The sequence below is a fragment of the Python bivittatus genome, unplaced genomic scaffold (assembly GCF_059951505.1).
Source record: "Python bivittatus isolate LINGU-HERP-01145 unplaced genomic scaffold, Pbiv_v1 ctg000390_np1212, whole genome shotgun sequence".
NCBI classification, from domain to species: domain Eukaryota; kingdom Metazoa; phylum Chordata; class Lepidosauria; order Squamata; family Pythonidae; genus Python; species Python bivittatus.
This window is the reverse complement of record NW_028277070.1, coordinates 1,046,042-1,068,722: the sequence shown is the minus strand read 5'-3', so window position 1 is coordinate 1,068,722 and position 22,681 is coordinate 1,046,042. Positions and strand designations below refer to the sequence as shown.

General features: G+C 42.7%; 2 protein-coding genes across 2 annotated transcripts in view; one reads left to right on the top strand and one right to left on the bottom strand.

Annotated features, from left to right (window-relative positions):
- Positions 1-22,681, bottom strand: part of RSPH14 (radial spoke head 14 homolog) — a 97,723-nt gene that overhangs the window by 36,841 nt on the left and 38,201 nt on the right. The window lies entirely within an intron of this gene.
- GNAZ (G protein subunit alpha z) overlaps positions 1-22,681 on the top strand; it is a 62,989-nt gene that overhangs the window by 18,103 nt on the left and 22,205 nt on the right. Inside the window, exon 2 of the mRNA XM_088143761.1 lies at positions 4,641-5,876. Within this exon, the coding sequence (XP_087999887.1) occupies positions 5,154-5,876 (723 nt within the window). The 5' untranslated portion in view covers positions 4,641-5,153. The remainder of the gene's footprint in view (positions 1-4,640; positions 5,877-22,681) is intronic.

Here is a 22,681-nt window from a genome sequence, read left to right as displayed (position 1 = left end):
TTAGCAAAAATCTTTAAATTAATATAAATAAAGCAGTACCTTTTATCCTTGGTTTTCAATATTGGGAAGTTGTCCAAAGGGTGTCTAGGTTAAGGAAGTCTTTTCCTTCCTCTCTTTCTGCCTCAAGAGGGTGGTTCATCTTTCAGAGGATTTGAAAGGGCTTCCGTGCATTTGAAGTACAACGGCTGCTGCTCTTACAAGTGAGCTTCCTCCCCTGAGTCTGAAATAGCACCATTGTGCTGGAGCAATGGCACATTCCTCCAAGGGGTGCAGCACTCTGGAAATGGGGCTCCAGGAGAGGTGAGGGTCCACGGGGGGGCACTCCACACACTGCGAAGAGAGTCCCACTGAACTGAATGGGTCTCCCCAGCACGCTCAAAAGGGGCATCATTTCCCTGATGGAAAGAGGCCTTTTCCTGTGAGTTGTGGTGGGAGTGGGATTCTCTGATATTCTTGGCAGTCAAATAGCAAAGCAGTGAAGGGGTGGGGGGGACAAATTCCTTGGGTGGCTTTGGAAGGGTACTTGCTTGTCAGGTTTTAACCTTCTTGCCTGAGAGAAAGTGAGAGATTCTGACTCGTTGGGCCTTCATGTCTCACTGCTGCTCAGCTTTGCTGCCCTCCGTCCCTTCCCACCCCACCCCACCCCACCCCACCCTCAGGGGCAGAACAAAACGTGGTTTATATGAATTAAATCTAATCATAAATTTATTCCTATATATTCTGGTGGCACAAAGGGGTATTGAGACCACACCCCAAGATTTCAGGAGCTGCAGGGAACCCCATTTTGAACACCCCTGATTTTAATCAGGGTTTGTTAAATGGCCTTATTCGTACTTCACCCTCAACGACAACCCAGGATTTACAACATATAATGGTGGGGTTCACCCATCATGGAGAATGGGTGCAATACCAGATGATTGGGAAAGGGCAACTGTTGTTCCTATCTTCAGAAAGGTGGGAAAAGAGGACCTGGGTAACTACAAATCAATGTCAGTTTGGCATCAATGCCAGAAAAAACTCTGGAGGGGATTATTGAGTGTCTACTTTGCCAACCAAACTGATATCTTTTTTTGATGGAATAACCAATGTAGTTAACCATGGGAATTAACCATGAACAAAGCATGGGACAAATTCTCCTGAGGGATTCTGGTAGAAAAAAAGACAAAACATGGACTAGACTGTGCCACCATTAGACGGACACAGAGCTGGTTAAACAATTCCACCCAGCTTGAGTAGGTCAAGGGCTATTTGTCATGCTGGAGGGAAGTGCGGTGCGGTATGTAACAAGGCTCCCTTCGGGGTTCTGTGCCATTAAACATATTTATAAATGACTAGTGAGGGATTGAGAGTCAGTTTGGTCTAGTAGTTAAAGCACCAGGCTAGAAACCAGGGGAATGTGAGTTCTAGACCCGCTTTAGACACAAAGCCAGCTGGGTGACCTTGGGCCAGTCACTCTCTCGTATCCTTAGGAAGAAGGAAGTGGCAAACCACTTCCAAAAAACCTTGCCAAGAAAACTGCAGGGACTAGTCTGGTAAGATGGAGTGGCTGTGTGTAGGAGGAGCCTCAAGATCTAGGAGCTTATCATCTCTGGTTCTGGGTGGGGTTGCACTACCTCAGACATACCCAGTGCATAATCTGGGGGTCCTCCTAGACTCACGACTCCTGTTCGAAGAGCAGATGGCAGTCATGGCTAGGAGGGCCTTCACACAGCTTCGTGTTGTGCATCAGTTATGCCCTTTCCAGGATCAGGAGGTCTTCCATGTAGTCACTCATGCTCTGGTCACCTCCTGTTTGGATTAGGGCAATGCACTCTACATGGGGCTACCCTTGAAGAGTATCCGGAAGCTACAGCTGGCACAAAATGCAGCAGTGTGGACAGTTTTGAATGCCCTGGGGGGCACATATAACACCTCTGTTACACAAACTGCATTGGTTGCTGGTTTGCTTCTGGGTCCAATTCAAGGTGTTGGTTATCATCTTTAAAGCCCTTCATGGCACAGGACCAGGTTATCTGAGGAGCCATCTCGCCCTCGTTATATCATCCCGTCTCACCTGGCCCAGCAGGAAGGGGCATGTTGCGGACCCCGCCAGTCAAGAAATTCCAGCTGACAGGGTCTTCTGCCGTGGCCCCTGCCCTGTGGAATAGCTTGCCATCCGAGGTGTGGGCTGCCCCCACTCTCCTGGCCTTCCTGAAGAGTGTGAAATCTTGGCTATGCCAGATGGCCTGAGGGCTTGCATTGCTGGAGTTGGTTGGTGGGATGATCAATGCTGCTCCCCCCATCATCTTGAATTGTATATTGGCTTTTTATATAGAATTGTTACTTGTTCTAATTGTGGATATTTATATTTTTATTGTTTTTATTGCCTTGAATTTTTATTGTAAGCCGCCCAGAGTCACCCTCTGGGGGAGCTGGGTGGCATATAAAGTTAATAATAAATAAATAAATAAATCGGCAGGGGTCACACTCAGAAAATATTGTAAAAATTGGTGCTGACATAAAGATGGAGATAGCAAACGCTTTATAGGACAGTATAAAGATTCAGGAGAATCTGGAGAAGCCCAAACAATGGGCAGAAATTGGCAAGATAAATTCAACAGAGACAGATGGAAAGTCCTTCAGGTGGCTAGGAATAATCACAGACATGAATATAGGCTGAGAGAAACCATTTCAGGCAGCGATAGAGGCTGAATCAACAGGGTGATACAGCCTCAAGGAAAACAAATGTAGTCCTGGCTCCATCAGCAGAACCTTAGTGTCAAGATCAAGGGAAGTCCTAGTTCTCTATTCTGCATTGGTCAGACTGTACTTAGTATGCTGTGTCTGGTTCTAGGCAGTGCATTTTAGGAAGAACACTCTCCAAACTGGAGGATATCCAGAGGAGACCACCAAGATGGTAAGGGGCTGGGAAGGAAAAAAAAATGATGAGGAACAGTGGGAGGAATTCTGTATGTGTAATTTAGAGAACACCAATAGCAGCATTGAGTAGAAGATGGAGCAGAATTGTTCAGAGTTCTTCCAGAAGGTAGTACAATGGATTTAAATTACAAGGAAGTAGATTTTGGTTTGAGTTTAGGAAAAAAAATCCTAACTGAGCAATTAAACTGTGGAACAGATTGCCTTGGGAGGTGATGGATGCTCCTTTCCTGGAGGTGTTTAAACAGAAGCTGGTGGCCCACTGTATGAATGGATTCCTATGCTGGTTGGACTTGATGATCTTCAAGTTATAATCTTTACATTCTATAATTCTACAATCTTGCTAAATCCCAACCAATGACCATAGTCAGTGTGATACATGGACCCACCCATTGATTCAACCTTGATTATTTATTATTCCTCACTTATATTCCATTGAATCTGAAGTGACTCATTTTTTGTGAAGCTGGTTACCATGCAGATGTAGGGCCCCTCCATAAAGGAGGGGGGAGTGGCACCAGCCCGTGTCTCCATAATATTGTGGGACTTGATGTCTAGTCTCCTTCAGCGAATCACCTTCTGTAATGATGGGAATGGCAGTTCTCTGAATCTTTGTGGTAGAAGCCAAGGGACAGTCCCAAAGAATGGAATGGGGTGGAGGAGGAAAGATGGGGTGAAGGTCAGTAAATGTTACCAGTCCTGCTTTGACCTTGCTACAGCTGAAAATGAGGAGCTCCTTCCAGGTGGTAGAGAGCTGTTCTGTCTTCTTGTATGTGAATGTACGTAGGTATGGGAAGTAAAAAGAAGGAAGTGTGCTGTGTGGAGGAATGTATCTGTGTGTGGGGTAAGTGGAAGGCTGTTATGAGCCAGGGAGGTTGCACAGTAAAAGCCTTGCCTGGAAGCACTTATGGGTGGAGGAATGCAGGTAGTATGTTGAACCAAGAAAGGGAAGGGAGAGGGAGAAGGCAGAGCTGCACACCCCAAGAGACGGTCTGGAGTATCCAGCCCTAACTTACTGCCATCTTGTAGGGCAACCAGATTGGGAGGGCTGTTCCGAATGGAAACAAGAAAAAAATCAGTGGTTTCTGCAGTTAGCAGTATTTGTGTTATTTAAAACCAGAACTTTCACAAAGCTGTAAGATCTTTCTCTTTAAAAATTACTATCTCCTGCTCTTCCTCCCGCTCTTCACATTTGTCCCGCTGTTGCAGAGACTGCTGGTTTGCACTGTCGTTGTCTAGTTTTTACATAATGAAAGTATCAGTGCCTGATACAGTGAGGGGTTTGTCCTTCAGCCAGCTTGTTGCAGAGCCTGATGCTGTAAATCATTGATTCATAAATGTCAATCTGTGATTCATAAATGCCAAAAATGCAGAAGTGCCAAAATATTAAGAATGGGTAGATGCTCTTGCAAGCCTGCACAGAAACGTTCCAACACCAGACAGAGCAGTTCACCTTCCTCCTCTTCTCCCTTCTGCTTTCCTCTTGGAACAAAGTTGGTCAGGAGGGAAGAAGGTCATGAATAGCACATTTGCTTTTCCGTAGAATGGAAATATCAGGCCGGCAAGGCTAAGCACATACTCTCCAGCACTAACCCTCTTCTCCTCAGTTGTGTTCCCCAAGATTCTTTCTCTCTTCCCCACTCAGGCTGCTGGGCTGGGAGAATAAGGTGTTCAGAAATGCAAAAAGAGCAGTTGAGTTGATTCGTTTTTCCTTCTTTTCACAGGTGGGGACTACTGATTCGGGTTCCTAGACCTGACCCTAGCCCTGAAGAGCTGCCCGAGAAGCCAACTCCATGCTGCACGGTGGTTGCCCAGGGCTTCGTCTGCACCTGAGAGCCACCTTGCAAGAGTGGCTGGAAGATATATAACGAACTGAAGCGTATCCAGCCTACACGCAGTTGATTCCTTGTGTTCAGAAGAGGATGACGGAATTATGCAGGAGAACAAGGGGAGGTATAGGAGAGATTTGACGATTTTGTGGGAAAGGGAAGTTTCCCTTCCTTACTGGGAATGTGCAACCATTTATTTTCACCAAATGAGAGTGCCTTGAGATCTGCTGTAATGGTGGTCTGTAGTTGCGGGTGACGCATTAGAGTTTTGTACCCCTTCTGGGAGAGAAGGAACTGCTGGTGGAGGAACATTCTTAGCCACCGCCCAGCTGTCCCTTTGAGACCCAATTCCTGGAGCTCCTTCTTAGAGAGTCTCAGGTGGCCTCTTCTGCTAGTCTCTGCTGTACCATGGGATGTAGGCAAAGTTCGGAGGAGAAAGAGGCAGCGCGGCGGTCCCGAAGAATTGACCGCCACCTGCGCTCTGAAAGTCAGCGACAGCGGCGTGAAATCAAGCTTCTCCTCCTTGGCACCAGCAATTCTGGCAAAAGTACCATTGTCAAACAAATGAAAATTATCCACAGTGGCGGCTTTAATTTGGAGGCTTGCAAGGAATATAAGCCTTTGATTATTTATAATGCAATTGACTCTCTCACCCGCATAATTCGTGCCCTGGCTTCCCTTAAGATTGAATTCCATAACCCTGACCGAGCCTATGACGCAGTGCAACTCTTTGCTTTGACGGGCCCTGCGGAGAGCAAAGGGGAGATCACGCCGGAGCTGCTTGGGGTCATGAAAAGGCTCTGGTCTGACCCTGGAGTGCAGGAGTGCTTCTGCCGCTCCAACGAGTACCACCTAGAGGATAATGCTGCCTACTACTTGAATGACTTAGAAAGGATTGCTGCGTTGGATTACATCCCCACCGTTGAAGACATTTTGCGCTCTCGGGACATGACCACAGGGATTGTGGAAAACAAATTTACTTTCAAAGAGCTGACTTTCAAAATGGTGGACGTGGGTGGGCAGAGATCTGAACGCAAAAAATGGATCCATTGTTTTGAGGGGGTTACAGCAATAATTTTCTGTGTGGAGCTGAGTGGATATGACTTGAAGCTGTATGAAGATAACCAAACAGTAAGTGTCCCTGAGACTTTTCTTAGTCCGTCTTGACAGCATCAATACAGGAATTCTGATAGTATTTGCTCTGTTACTGAATGTTAGTTCTGAATGCTTGATAAGCTGCATCCTGCTAACAACTGCTTGGTTTCCTATTGTTCCCCCCCTGCTGTATTTATAGAAGAGGTTCACGTTCTCTGTAGTTTAGTTGAATCACTATAATTTATCTGAATGAAAGGTAAGGATCTCCCCCCCAAATAACTGCCTGTCAATTGGGGGGGATTATTTTTACTGGGAATCTGGTCATAAAGATACTGCTAAAAGCAAGCAAAGGACAGAAGATGCTAGGTAGCCAAAAGGGCAGCAGGGGAGGGGTGAAGTCTTGGGGGAGAGGTGCTGCCCAGATGTGGAGGGGTAGTGTTTGAAGGGGGGATCCTCTTCTGCCCAGGGAAGCGTCCCATACAAAAGGGGGCTCAGGATGAATTGGTAGAAAGTCTCCAGGGATAAAGCGGCTGTGCCCTTCAGATTCAGAGAAAGAGGAGGAGAGCCTGCCGCCTAACAAGATTAGAAGTTGTGTGTGTACTCACCTGGGAGGAAAAGCCAAAAACTCAGTTGGCCTTACTATGGAGGAAGCATGTGCAATATCCTGGTGCTTGTAATCTATCAGTCCTTTCCTTTTTACGAGCAGAATGGAAAAACAACTTGTACCTAAAGGATCTCTTATCTGATTTCCACCTCACTTTACCTGAAGTGTAGCCCATCAGAGCAACTGAGGTATCTCACTTCTCAGGGAGCAAGAGCCATTTGATTGATTGATTGATTGATTGATTGATTGATTGATTAATGGTGCTTGCTCAGTCTGAATATCCAGAGTCTCTCTTTCGGTATGTGTGCATGTGAATGTCCTTCTGTCAAAGTATAGGAGACACAGTAGTTTGTGTATGTGCAGGTGAGAAAACCAAATAATTCTACAAGTGGGATCTCTCATTTACGTGAAACTGATTTTGATCAGTAGTTATTAATTCAGTAAATACTAATTTTTCATCCTGGCTGTGGAGTCTGGCCTTTAGCCAAGGGATAGATATATGCACATACATATACATACGTACGCACATATGGAAAGATAGATGGGGAAAATGTCCAGGATTGGCTTCAGTAGAATTAGGCAATCTTAAGTAACCAGGTTAAGAAACTAAGCAGTGAACAGGATTTGTGTGTGTGTGTGTGTGTGTGCTTGCAGTATTTTGTCCACCTAACTTTCTGGGGTGGGGGGGGCAGTATCTTAAGTTCAATGTTAAATTCTTTTTGAGTAAATATGGTAAAATCAGCTCAGAATTTGAGCAAACATAATTATGGAAATCTCTGAATACATAAAAGTGTTTCTAGTCTGTTGCTTTCGCCCTCCCAAACTTGACCTTTATCGTCAGTTTTCATTGATCTTCCAAAATCCTGGCTTGCTATAAAATTTATCTATGATGGCAACATGCATCTGATAGGGCTTCTAATATCCATCTGTTCTGATAGAGCTTCTAGATAACCCTTCTGTAACCACTGAACTCCAAGACCTGGATAGATGGTTTGAACCCTGTAAAATAAGTCTGAAGAGTCCCAGTAAAGGACAAAACCAGTCACTTGGTGCATCCAGGTGGTCACTGCAACTTTATGCAATCAGTGTATGAACCTTCATTGATTATGGACTTTGGGAAAGGTGTTATAACTTCTGGGAACTATTCAGTACAGCCCCAATTCCATTTGGTTCAGCCACATTATTGCACCAGTCTGTCTTTATATGGATGTCTAGAATTAGGGCTGAGAGGCCATGTACAGATACACAAGCCTGCCCTCTCTACTTTGCATCTTCTTTTTCTATTCCTCTGGTCACCTGATGGATATTTTCAGGCTCTGAAATAGGAATACTTTCTGGAATTGAAGAAAGAGCTCAGGGTTTCTTGTAAATACTTCTGACCATAATTCAGCTTTGTGTCCATAGAAACTGAGAAAAGGTTTAAAAAAACACTTTTCTCACATTGTACTGTTTTTGTAGGATGCTTTTCAATAATGATGTAAATCTCCATATTTGATATGCAGTTACGGAGAATGACAGGCAACTAGAGTCAGGCATAAGAGCTGCTTAATTCAGAGAGATCTTTGTGCTGTAGCAAATGGTGGGAGAGTGAAATCTCATTTTAAGCACTAATGTAATTTATGGCTTTGGCAGAGAAGAGAGAGCTTACTGCAGTCTGGATAACATAGCCAATGTTCTTGCACACAGTAAAGATACTCTGGTATTAGATAGATTAAAATGGATCTATGGGAACAATCTGGAAATGATCAAGAATGTAGAAAGAAAGAAAATGTAGTTAACAGAGAATATTTGGGGATTATGTAGAGTCACAGAATTGAATGCTGCTGCTTGCTCTGTGCAGCAGTCCGAGTAAAGTCTCCCAGTCACCCCTGCAGCTGCCTGGGATGACCACTGGAACACATTCAGGGAAGGGAAGTGCCCTGCTATGGAGGATGACAGGGGCGATCTTGGAGAAACTGTGAGTCCAAGACAGGAAGAAAACGTTAGAAAGAAGCCCAAAGTGGCTCTGCTTTCGCTCTCTTGAGTGTAAGAGGGAGGGCGGGAAGGAAAATGCTGCCAGCGTTTCCATAGACTGTATCAGTAAAGCAGAATTACTTGTGGCCTCCTGCCCTGGCCTACCTTGAAGGGCTGACAGCTCCCCACAAGGACTCTCTCAGGGTCACTGACTCAGTGCTTAAACTGCTCTGATTGACAGGCAGTATTGTTCTGACATTCAGTGGGATTTCCCTTTTGTAACATAAACCCATTATTCCATTCTATTTTGGAATGACAGAGAACAAATCTTGATCTCCCTCTGGGTGACATCTTTTCAAGTTATTAAAGAATGCTATCACTCTTTTCTCAGTCTTCTCAAGTTAAATATTCCCAATTTCTTCATTCTCTCATCAGAATAATTAGCTTCTAGTCCCTGGTCATAAGACCTTTACAACCACATTTCACTGTTAACTCATATTCAGTTTACAATGACTGTAAACAATTTACAATTTACAATCAGGTGAAAAACTTGTGTACTTACCTCTGTTAATTTTATTCTGTTACATTCAGTCCATTTCCTTCACCTATTAAGTTTGTTTTGAATTTCAGTTTAGTCTTTTAGGGTACTTAGATTTAGATACAGGTAGTCCTTGTTTAGTGACTGCCTTGGTCAGTGACTGTTTGCAGTTATGATGGTGATTAAAAAGTAACTTTATGACCAATGCCCTCATTTACAACCTTCGCAGGTCTGTAAAGCAAAGGAAAGCTGAAATAAGGGAAAGGAAAGCACAGTTGTGGTTTCACTTAGTGATTGCTTTGCTTAACAACCAAGTTGCTGGTCCCAATTCTGGTTGCTAAATGAAGACTACCTGCATTTCTTTAATCTCCCACATGCTCCTCATAGATGACTCTTTACTCTAGCATGAATTGGGGCGCTTGCCATTAGGACAGAGAAATTTGTTCTCTGTACAAAAGCTGCACTTGCTTGTGCTCAGATATGGAGTTGCAACTGCATCACATTTGTTGTTAAAATGCCTATTATATACCCAATGGTGATCAAAACTCATAGTTGCAGTTGACAGTGATTTTAATTGCTCCTATGATTATGAGATTACAGGTAGTCCTTGTTTAACGTCCACTTGTTCAGCAACTGTTCGAAGTTATGACAGCGCTGAATGAGGGGTACTTAGAATGGGTCTTAAAAAAATTTTTTTTTTTTGCAAGCTTATGGGTTGCCCCCCCGCCCCCCATGGGCCAGTGTGTTCTTCAGAGTTTTATTAACTCTTTAAAAAGAACCTCAGTTTTATTGAGGTTTTAGCAAATCTGGCACCAAGAGAAAGATGAAGAAAAAGAAAAGATCTCTTGATGCTTTTTTTGTAAAACATCAAAGTTTGGTTTTGACAAGAAGAGGTGTCCTTTAGCAGGTTTAATCTCGTAACAAGGAGCCATATCTGTAGCAGCAAGAAGCTCAAAAGGGCTTCAGCCCAGAGGCAAATATGTCCATTTAACCATGTTTCTGCAAGTGGCCTCTTTGCTTCATTGGATTCTGTAAAAAAGCAATGGTATTAACCGAGGAATAAACCCTTTGGAGGTGGCTCACATGAAAGTTAATAACCTTTGTGCCTGCAGAGTATCTTTTATGAACCAACACCCAACCATATGCGTGCATGCACATGCACATGCACCCTTTGCTGTAAATTTATGTCCTTGATGATTCCCAAAGCTGTTGTCACTGTCACAGAAAGGTAGCAAGTATTTACTGGAGGAGTAGCAGCCCATGCATACTAATTCTCATATAAAGTAATCAGCTTATGTCACTTGACCTTTAGTTCTGTAAAGGACAAATGCACTTTTCTAGAGTCATAAAAAAATTACAGCTGTGTCTCCTTTGCACTAAATGCCCAACTTGAATATACCGGAACTAAGAGGTTTTATAGACAATCTAGCAGGAATGTTTTCTGAATAATACAGTGCTCACGCAAGCAGCTATGAGCACACTAATCCATGGGCCATGTGTTTTCCACATCTTCTGAGCGAAAGAGAAACTGGCCAGACTGTAATTTTGGTGCCATCTTGCTGAAGCAGGCCAGCAGTCAGGCCAGGTGTGAGGAACCCAAAGTCCTCTAGGTTAGGTAGCTGCTGAGCAACATCTGGAGGACTACTCCCCCAAGCAACAACTTGGGGAAGTTGTACATCCACTAAGAAGTTAAAGTCTCGGCTATGCACCTGAGGGAAATATTTGTGTCACTCATTATAGCTGCAAGCACAGTGTAGTAAGTGATCATTATAATTTACACTGATGTTGTACAAACAAATTAGTGTGCAATTCTTCCCTTGAGATGGTGTTGGCTACACAGTAATTCTAGGCTTTGCACCATTCCCTTAAGTGTCTATATGTCCTTTGCCACTGCCCTCTCCCCCAAATTAAAGAAAAATACATTTTCAGCCATGGGCAGCTAGAAAATAGATTGTTTCCTTCAACTCACTCTTATATTTCCAGCTAGAGGAGAAGACACAGAAGGGAGCAACACATTTCTGCACCATAGGGCAACTTGACAATTCTTAATTAAAAACTGAGAAATTATGGGGGTCAAAACCATACATCCTAGAATCCTGAAATACTTTATCTTCTATTTTCCATGTCAGCTTCTGTTCCAGAAGATTAGAAAAGAGCCAGTGGAATGTTAAATTTTAAAACGCTGGCTGAAGGTGAGGATCCAGCCAATGCTAGGCATAACTTCTCTGATGGGTGGAGAGTAGGGTTAAGTTCATTTGGAAGAATTACCTTGTATTCCAGTTGGACCTGGAAAAATGGAGTATAAATGGAACAAAAAACAAATTTGCCGAGGAAGTATTACCTCTACTATAATCTGCAGAAGTTTTCTTTCCCAGCACCGAATCATCCTGGTTGCTCATACCTGGACATGCTCCAGTTTGTCAGTGTCCTTCCTAAAATGCAGTACTACTGAATGCAACATTGATGTGTGATCTGTCCAGAATAGAAGACAAAGGAACATGACTTGTCTTGATTGTAATGCTACACTTCAGTTGATATAACCTGTTAAAATTAATCTTGCTAGCTTCTGCCCATTGTTCCAGCTTCTCAGGTTCCTTCAGAATTCTGATTCTATCCCCTTCAGTCTGTCTGTCTTTCTGCAGATACAACCTATTTGGTGGCACCCCTCAATAGTTACACTCATCTTCTATTTCCTATACATATCCCTGTATATAACCCTTTTAAAGTTTTACATTCCAGTAGGAAAAATGTAAAGGCAAAGTAGGGGAGACCATACTAGGCAACCCTACTTTCTACTTTTACATGTGAAAAGGATTTGGGTGTATTGGTGAATAACAAGCTGAACATGTACTAACAATGTGATGTAACTGCAGAAAAAGAAAAAAAAAACTATTCTAGGCTGCATCTAAAGGAGGATAGTGTCAAGCTCAAGATAAATCATTGTTCCTTTCTATTCTGCACACCTAGACCACACTTAGAATATTGTGCTAATTCTGGGCACTGCATTTTAGGAAAGTCATTGACAGACTGGAGATGAGCAGCCAGGATGATATGGGACTTGGACTAAAATACTTAAAAGGAAGCATTGGAGGCATTGGGTATGTTTAGTCTGGAGGAAAGAAAGGAAACATAACCATTGTCTTTGGGTGATTGAAGGACTACCATGTAGAAAATGGAGCAGGACAATTCTTAGTTGTTCCATAAGACAGGACAAGAAACAATGGGTTTCAGTTACAAGGAAGATAATCTACATGAAGCTGCTGGGCAGTCATCTAGTGGTACAGCCTTAGTACACTGATAATACCCAGTTACCTATCTCAACCCTGAGACACAAAGGCTCTGTTTCAGTGCTTGGAGGTGGTGGGATGGGCTAGGCTTCTTGTTGGCTCTTACAGACTTACTGAGATACCATACTCTTGACTGGACCTCCATGCTGAAATTCCTGGACTCAGTACATGCCTATGCTTTCACATATAATTTCACTTCTCCCCATTTCTTTGGTCTGCTCCTTTTGATTATCCATTCATCAGTTTTACCCGAGCATGTTCAGGGGCATCTTCTAAATTGTAAATGTCCTTCTGCATTAAGACATCTGTTTGTTTCCCATAATCTGTGCATTAAAATAAAGACCCTGGAATTGTTGGGTCACCTAAATTGACCTATTTCTTCCTGTATGTACATGTTCATTTTGTATGCCTCTACATCCTACATACTCTTACCAATCCTGTTCCCAATATTTGGCATTGCACTGTTCTTCCCCTCCTTCACACTACTCAGTTTAAAATCCCTACAACAGGTTTGCAAGGCATTTCCACACACATTCTTCCTAGTTCTTGTGAGATACAATCCATCTCTTGCCAGGAATCCTTTATCTCAGAAATGCGTCCTGTTACTGAAGGATCCAAACTGTTCCCATGGGGACCATCCGCATGGCCAGTCATTCACTTCCAGTATTTTCCTTCCTTCTGGGCCACATACTTCAACATAAAAGAGTGAAGAAAACACCTCCTCTGCCCCCAGTTCCTTCATGATCCTACCCAGGGTTTTATAGTCCCTTGTAGCTGCGTCATTTGTTTCCATGGATCAGCAGAAGGGGATATTTGTCAGTGGGCTTTTAGATCCTAAACGTGTGCCCAGGAAGGCAGCATGTCTCTCTTCATATGCTCTCTGTCCAACAGATTGTTGCTAAAGACTCTGTTAGTAGGGAGTTTCAGATGTCCGCCATCTGTCTGTTCCTCTTCCGGTCCGAGGCAAGAATCCCTCCCTTCTGTCAAGCTTCTAGAGCCCTCTTTTTTGCTGCTGAGGCTTGTGGCAGCTGGTCTTTGTTCAAGGTCCAGAAACATCATCTACAATGAGGAATGGAATCTATTCTGAAGCTCTGGAGTTTAAGAGTTCTTCTTGACATCCTCGGCCTTTGTGCTACATTCCTTCATTTCTTTGTCTCACCAGTTTGGCTTTCTTTTGTCTTCTGGGAAGCTTCTTGCTACCATTGTTCTCCACAAGTGCCTCCTGACTCCCATTCAAGAATACTCCTAGAATACTCCATCTTCCCTGATAAACTGGGGAGTGGATAGTTTTGACGTGTTGATACCTCTCAGGGATTTCATTTTGTTAGCAGCAGTAGTAGTTTGAAATCCATCATACTGTCAGTGGTTGTTGAATAGTTTACTCTGTTTCAATACTGTTTGTAGAAGAAAACTAGAGTGTGGAGTTGTGTATCATCTGGAGAAGGAAAGTGAAGGAGAGGAAAGGTATGTGGATTCTCAGATTTAGACAGAATCATACAGTCTGAGATTTAGATAGAATTTTACAGTCTGAGATTTGGAAGAAGTCATTTAGGCTAAAGTTCTGCCTACTGCTCAGTACAGAAATCCGAATTACATATCCCAGCCAGATGGCTGTTTAATCTGTGCTTGAATACACAAGGAATGGGAGCCCACCATCTCTTTGAGGACTTTGTTCTACTGTTGATCTGCTTTTACTGTGTGGACATTTTTCTAATACCGAACCAGAATCTGCTTTCATTCTACTATTCCAGATCCTGCATTCTGGAATAGTAAAGAATAAGTCTTCACCTCCTGCTCTGTGACACCCTTTCAGGTGTAGTAACAGTTTTACCACTCTTCCAAGGACATTCCAACAGTCTCTCTGATCCTATCCATCCACCTTATCATTGTCTTCCCTTTTTTTACTTCAACTTATCATTTTGTCCACTATTTGCCACATTGTATGCCCAGAAGCTTGTGACTTTTTACTTGCTGATTGTTGCCTGAAGGCAGCACTTGATTTGTATTATGTCCAGACCTGAATGATTGCTTCTTCTTGCAATTCATGCCTAACCTTTTTCTCTCCTTTTCAGTATCCAGCCTTCACTACTATCAGAAGGACCACTGCCTTAAGTATTCTGATCTATCTATCAGTATTTATTTGCTATCAGTTGAGCATTCACTAAGCATGCAGGTTGACGTTACCTTTGTTTTATTATATATCATTAACTTGGCTTTTTCACTTTCTACTTTTACTTTTATAAATAGCTTTCTAACTCTTTACTTTTGACTAACGAAGTGTGTCACTTGCCTATCTTAACTCATTCACATTTCAGGCTCTAATTTTGATTCCAGCTGTTCTCTTTCAGTCCTACTATTCTCATAAGTTACTTGCTGTCTAAGTTAAAAAGATATGAGGAGAATAACATCTATCGGTAGTCCTTGGGTTATGACAGCAATTGGGACCAGAATATTCATCGCTAAGTGATCTGGTCATAAAGCATGATGTCATGTCTTCACATCGCTTAGTGATGGCAATTCCAGCAGTCCTGGTTGCTGTTGTAACCCAGACCACGCAGTTTGTTAAGTGAGGACCTCATGTGACTGCGACGTGGGAAGAAGCAGGAGTCCCAGGCAAGCAGGCTGGCAGGTGAGAGCTATGGGCGGAGGGGCAGTGGGGGGGGCAGGTGGGTGCTAAGGAGCATGGGTGGGGGTGGGTGGTTACTTCAGGCAGGGCAGTAAGAAGCGTAGGCAGGGAGTGGGTGCCGTGAGGGGGTGCTAGGAAGTGCAGGCAGGTGCCACAGGCTTGAGGTTGCCGTGAGGATGATTGTAAATGTGGGCCAGCCTGAATTTTGATCACGTGATCACAGGGGTGCCATGACTGCTGGAACTTTGAGGACTGGTCAAAAGTCCATTTTTTCAGCACTGTTGTAACTTTGAACGGTCGCTGAATGAATTGACATATCCCAAGGACTACCTGTATATCTCCCTTCCTTCCCTATGCTGAAGTGCTGCTTTCCAAACGTTTTGTCTGTTATTTTTTTAAGGAATCATTACAGTAAGGCACTCTAGCATATTCATTATCCTTAGCCAGTTCCACATTTTGGCATAATCAACACAAAGACTTTGTATGAGCTAATGAAGGTAAATGTTCTTTTTTGTTTTCTCCTCCTCTCTCAATTATCCATCTTAGGTTAGCTCTCTGAAACCTGCCTGCCCATTTGGTGGTTCTCCCTCCGTTTATGGATCTGTTCTTCTTTGTAAGATCTTAAGCTGAACTTTGCATAAGAAATGTATGCATTCTCTTTGTCTTCCATCTTCAATATAAGCAGTTTTTTCCCACCTTTCATATACCTTGACAGAGAGCTGTCAGGATGTTAATCGCTTTTTCTCCACCTTTAAGCAGTTCAAGGCATATTTCATCTCCGCCTTCCTCACTGCCAGCTTGTTCACTGTCTACTGCATACGGTTTCTAGGAGAGTTGGTTCCTGGTTATGTTCTCTATTATGGATGTTTTTGTCACTTTGTAATCCCATTTGTAAAAGATTTCAGTATGTTGTTTCCATCTTCTTTCTTCATTTGTCTGTCAAGCTTTTCCATGATTTCTTTTGAGAATTCCTACCTTAGATATCAATTTTCCAGTGATTTTTTTAATCTAAGAACTTTTGCTTTCATTTTTTATTATATTGTCCTGTTTGCTGACATTCTTGAATATGTTAACTTCGTTGCTTGAAAGTTTGCATTTAGACATCATATTGCCTTCTTCCTATTAAGGCTTTCATTTCCATATTTCTCTAGCTATCATGATAGTTTGTTTTGAAAGCCACTTGGATATTTTCATCTTTTAAATTAAAAAAATAGTTTTCCTTTCATTTTCATAAATACAGTGGTACCTCAGGTCATGAACTTAATTCGTTCCGCAACTCTGGCCACAACCCGAATTGGTCGCGACCCGAATCAAATTTTCCCATAAGGTTCAATGTAAATACGGTTAATCTGTTCTGAACCATATGTATTTTTTTTAAAAAAACCACAAAAATATGAAACAAAATACAGTACAGTGCAGTACGAAGAGAGAGAACGCTAACCTTGCTCGACGTGACTTCTGGCGTGGAGGACAGGAAGGCGGGTGGGGAGGCAGTTATTGCTTGGAGGGAGAGTCCCCCTCCCTACAGGAAGCCACGACCACATGTCACGGCAGGGAAAATGGCCGCGGATCCTGTTCGTCACCTGATGCGGAGTTCGCGGACGGAAGCAAAATTTTGCGAATGGTGCTGTTCATGACCCGAATTGGTCGTGAACAGAAGAGTTCGTGACCCGAGGTACCACTGTATCTCTTTTCCCATAGTTCCTCATCTCCTTCATATAAGTTAAGTGTACCTTACATTGATCTCTTATTCTGACCCACAGGACCGCTTTTCTCTTGTTGTTTCTGCCCACCCCACCATCTAGTAGAGAGGGCATGCTCCAGGTCCTTTCTGCAAGTGGTCCTCATTTAATGACCACTCATTCAGCGACTGTTTGAACTTGCAATGGCGCTGAACAAGTGGTAGTTATGACCTATCCTTGAAGTTCTGGCCATTGCAGCACCCCCGCGGTCACGTGATCATGATCCAGGCGCTTGGCAACCAGCCCGGATTTCCCACTATTGCAGCATCCCGCAGTCACGTGATTGCAATTTGTGACCTTCCCTGCCGGCTTCCCACAAGCAAAGTCAATGGGGAAGCTGGCAGGAAGTCGGAAGTTGTGATCAAGTGAGGTCCTTGCTTAATGACCCATGTGGTCCTTGCTTAATGATGGTAACTGAGAACTGCCAGAACTGCTGTCGCTAAGTGGCACAGTCATGTGATGTTGCACTTTACAACTGCATTGCTTAGTGATGGAAATTCTGGTTCCAATTACAGTGTTATGCCTTCTCAGTGGATGCACCTGCTCTGTGGAACAGCATCCCCCAGAGATTCAAATAGCTCTAACCCTCCCAGCCTTTGCAAGGCATTGAAGACCTAGCTGTTCCCCCAGGTGTTTGGGTCAGGGTGGAGATTAGCTCTGCTAGTGTGGGTCTGTAATAGTTAATGTTTGGGGGGTTTGTTTGTTTTTAATCTTGTAAGCCACCCAGAGTCACTTGTGTGAGAAGGCCGACCATATAAATGATATGAATGAATGAATGAATGAAGTCTCCTCCATATTGTCTCTTCTTGCTCAAACATTAAATCAGGCCTCCAGAAACCAAAATGTTGCCCACCTCTTATTAACGACAATCAACAAACACCATGAACTTTACAGCAATTACTAGCATTAGATGATGATAGTTTTTTGAATTGCTGTATAAGTATTATTTAGGGATGCAGTGGCGCAGCAGCTTAATGACGCTGAAAGTTGCTGGCCAGAAATGGTCGACACTTCAGCGGTTCGAGCCCAGCTTTCGCGCAGCAGAGTGAGCTCCTGCTTCCTCCCCAGCTCCTGTCAACCCAGCAGATCGAAAACTTACGTGAGTAGATAAATGAGTACTCTCACTCCGGTGAAAGGAAAAATGCTGGCGGCGCCTTGCAAAAGGAGTCGGGAGCAGTTGCTGGTAGCGCGGAAGCTGCGGATGCCCGAAAAAGGTGCGAAGCAACGGAAACCCCGCCTCCTGCGCTCGCCAGCTGGGCTCTGCTCTAGGAAGGAGGCACTGGCAAACCACTTCCGAAACACCTTGCCTTGAAAACTGCAAGGACTCATCCAGGCAGTCACCATAGAATCGGTAACGATTGAGTGCGGGGGGGGGAAGTATTATTTGCCCACTCATGCACAGTAGCCGTATGTTTAGTTAAAACACCTTTTGACATGGCTGACAGTCCTAAGTATTTTAAAACTCCCTCTAGGACTAGAGGATTTAATAAGCAATCTGCAAAATAATAACCACATAGCAATTATTACCAATTGCCAGGCCCAGACCAAGAATAACGATGAAACAGTCCAGTCCAGTCTAGTCCAGTTCCTTTATTTGCTTACACCTTATAGACAGAATCTTGCCAAACTAAATCTCTACTACAGCAACTAGTGGAAATACCCTGGGAGGTTCTAGGGAGGGGCTGTCCTGAACCTCTTTCGCTTCTCACGCTCCCCCTGCAGACTACGCTGCCTCTTGCCCCTTCCCCCCTCCTGGAATGCGCCCCCTCCTTCCCGGCAGCCTCGATCTCCCACATCGCCTTCCTCCTCGTAGATACACTCCCTCACAGCAACGGTTGCTAGACTTTACCACATCAGATACTGAAAAGTATAGGGAATCATGGCATAAAGAATTGTGATATCCAATATATGATTATCAATATAAAGACATTTGGGCTTCTATATGTCACATTTCTGTGGATTTAGAATTACAGTTTAAAGGCTGAAAAGGCTGAATACGGGGAAAAAGATAGCATAGGAGCATCTAGACTTTTAGGATAATAGTTAGGATTCAGATCTATTAACTCATCTTTTAACCCACTCCTCTTATTTTCATCTTGCAGTTATAGTGTTTGTTGTTTTAGTTCCTAAAGTTTTTATTTATTTATTTATTTATTTATTTATTAAATTTATATACCGCCCAGAGGGTGACTCTGGGCAGCTCACAATTAAAATCAAACATTAAAAACAGTAAAAATATAAATATCCATATTAAATTAGCTAAAAAAAGATACTATACAAAAAGACTATATACAATTCAAGATGATGGGGGGAGCAGTATCAATTATCCCACCAGCCAATTCCAACAATGCGAGCCCCCATCAGGCCCCCAGGCCATCCGGCACAGCTAAGATTTCACATTCTTCCAGAAGGCCAGGAGAGTGGGGGCAGCCCGCACCTCGGGTGGCAAGCTATTCCACAGGGCAGGGGCCACGGCAGAAAAGGCCCTCTTCCTAGACCCTGCCAGCTGGAATTTCTTGACTGGCGGGGTCCGCAACATGCCCCTTCCTGCTGAACCAGGTGAGACGGGCTGATATAATGGGGGCAAGACGGCTCCTCAGATAACCTGGTCCTGTGCCATGAAGGGCTTTAAAGGTGATAACCAACACCTTGAATTGGACCCGGAAGCACACTGGCAACCAATGCAGCTCGTGTGACAGAGGTGTTATATGTGCCCCTCTGGGGCATTCGAAACTGTCCACACTGCTGCATTTTGTGCCAGCTGTAGCTTTCAAATACTCTTCATGGGTAGCCCCAGTTTTATGAGTCTTAGTATCAGAAGTGAGGGACCAGGAATACTAATATGCCTGGAAAGAATAAGAATAGCAACATGACAAAGGCAGCTGCAACGAGCTACATCAAGGAGCATCATAGAACTTTAAAGCAACTGGAAGAAGATAAGCAGGTGAAAAAGCAGGACTGTCTGAACAGCAAAAAGAAGGCGCATTGGAAAGTGCGTCCATTTTGTGCAGTTTTGGTCATTTCCATTAACAATATTACCCAACTCTGGAAAGTGGATTTTTTTCATAGACCAATACAGCTAGCATTGCTGTCTACAATATCCTATAATAATCTTTAAGGTCATTACTAATACACTGCCTCTTTCTTTCTGAGCCTTGATAGCCAGTTACGATGCTATTATGTGGGTAAACTACTTTTGAAAAGGGATGCCTTGAAAACATACATTTTTGCACTGAGAAAGAAAAGAACCTGAGTGATGGGACACCAGCAGCATAAAAGGAAAGGGTCAGGAAGAGGGTTTAACATTCTTAACAGCCACCTTCACCTTTTGCTTTTTCCTAGATTGCCTAGAACCTAGTTGCCGTGGGGTCTTAGCCTCTCCTTCCCCTACCTGCCTTTCTGATCCCTTTATTCTGCTCTTCCTCTTTTCCTGACTTGTGTGACCCACTTCATAGACTGTTATTTAACATCTGGCAGTTCTCCAGGAATATTTATTCAAACCTTTCTTCATCCACTGTTGAAGAAAACTTTACTGGATCCTTAATTACTGCCCTATATTGCTCCTTCCCTTTTTGTCAAGAATCTTGAGAGAACTGCCATCCCAAAATTCATTTAACCAACCACAATCTTGCCAATCCATTCCAGCCAGGATTCCGGGCAGGTTATTCAACCAAGACAGGTATTGAATGATGCTCTGGTTGCCAAGAGCCAGTGTCTTTCCTTGGTGTTAGTGCTGTTAGATCTATCCGTAGCAACTGATACACTTGATATCACTGGCAATTGGTTCCAGACATTTCTCTCTGGACCTTCTTTTTCAGGTATTCCAGGTTCATTGATTGATTGATTGATCATATTTATATAGCTCCCATCTCACAAAAGAGTGACTCTGGGTGGCATACAACACTCAACCCATAAATACATATAAAAACAATAGTAAAAACTATAAAAAATACACAAAACAGGAGAGGATGATATTAACCGTAGTAAGGGAGTATGTTCATTGTGTTTCTCAGGGCTCCCTCTTTCAGGGGGTGTTCCTCAAGCTTCTGATCTTGGTCCTATGCTTTTTTCCTCGTATACCCTTCCTCTTAGCTGATAATTTCACAATGAGTTTTTAAAGATATTAGCTGTGCCAATGATACTCAGGTTTATAGTTTTTCCTGAGATAAATGACGCATGGTTAAATCTGAACATGGACGAGACTGATGTCCTGGTATTTCAGCTGAATCATCCCCCCCCCCTTAAGCTTTCTTCCCCTCCTCCTCCCGAGCTGTGAATGGTTCCTGTGTCAGTGGCCTGGTACTTTGGGGTTCTGCTAGATCAGTGTTTCTCAACCTTAGCAACTGTAAGATGTGTGGACTTCAACTCCCAGAATTCTCCAGCCAATTTGCTGACTGAGGAATTTTGGGAAATAAAGCCCACACATCTTAAAGTTGCTAAAGTTGAGAAACACTGATCTAGATAATACGTTCTCCCTTTGGTCATTTGTAGTGGCAACTGTAAAAGTGTGTCATCTTCACTTATTGAACATTCACTCAAAGTGGTTCCTGTCATTGCACGTCCATTAATTCAAGTTCTAACAGTCTCTCATTTGGACTACTGCAACAGTATATGGATGGGTCTTCCTTTGTCCTCTCATCAATTGCTGACTTTGCAATGCACCTCGTTTTGGTCCTCCCTCATTTTTCCCATGTTTCCTCCCACGGCAAAGCTTCATACTGGTTTGTAGTAAGATGATGTGACGGGACAAGTGGAATCAGGCTTCTGTAACCCAGTAGATCAGAGGGTAAAACATAATGGAGAAAAAACTGGTCCAAAATATTAACAAAACCAGGAGGCTCCAGATTGAAAAGGCAGAAGCCTAATGAACTGTTATTGTTACAAGAGGATATCAGACTGAAGTGTCATCAGGAACTTCTTCCAAATCAATTTAACCTCTGATGTTTCTTTATCTACAGTATAGGATACTAGTATTTGTGAAGACTTGTTTATTTTTCTGGTGTCAAATAAAAAGAAAGCCATGCAGAAACAGAGGACTATATTGCTGAATGAACTGAAACAATTAGAATCGAGCCATAAACCTAACCTAATTTTGGATTTAGAACAAAAGATAAAAGCAATAAGGAATCAACTAGATTTAACAGAAGTAAATGAGACTTCCAAGAAGTTAAATTTTGTCAGATGGAAGTATTTTGTAAGAACCTATAAATCAGATAAGTTGTTGGCATATCAGCTGTGGAAACAACAGAACAAAATAATTATTACTTCTGATGGTATGGAACTAAATATTTCTACAACAAAAGATACCATCAAACAATTTGTTAATTAGTATTCCAGGATATATAGCAAACAGACATCAATAAATAGTTTCTTAACTGAAACCATTTATAATTATCAGTCCTGATCAGACTGGACTTTTTCTGAAGAGGTACATGAGAGATAATATCAGATATATTTTGAACATTATTGAAGATAAATAAAATGGCTATGATTTTTCTCAATGCAGAAAAAGCTTTTGACAATTTAGAATGGTCCTTTATATTTGCAATCCTGAAAAAGATGACTTGTGGCTCTAATTTTCTCACAGGGATCCAGAAGAATGATAAAGAACATGTATAGCAATATGGCTTTGGGTCAGGTTATCAAATCAATAAAGATACAGTCATGTGAAAGTACACCCATTGAAATTTTGACTTTTTCAACATATTTCAATGTACAGATATTTCGTCTTCATTTCAGAGAAAGGAGATATAATACGGCAAATCTAATGTACCATTTGCATTTTGTAGTCCATTGTGTAATTTAAATAAACATAAATGCAAATTTCATATGTGGAAAAAATAAGTATATCCCTACATTTATCACTACCTCAAATACCTAAAATTAGAATCAGGAGCACCAGATCAGATGCAGATGATTAGAACATTGTTAGAGAGGACCTTGGAGGAACTTGTCTTATTGAAGCCTCAGACATTTCGTTTGATTTGCTCTTTGTTGCTGAAGTGTGTGGTATCACTATGCCCAGATGGAAAGAGCTCTCCGAGGCCTTCAGAAAGAAGCTTATAGATGCCTGTGAGTCTGGGAAGGTATT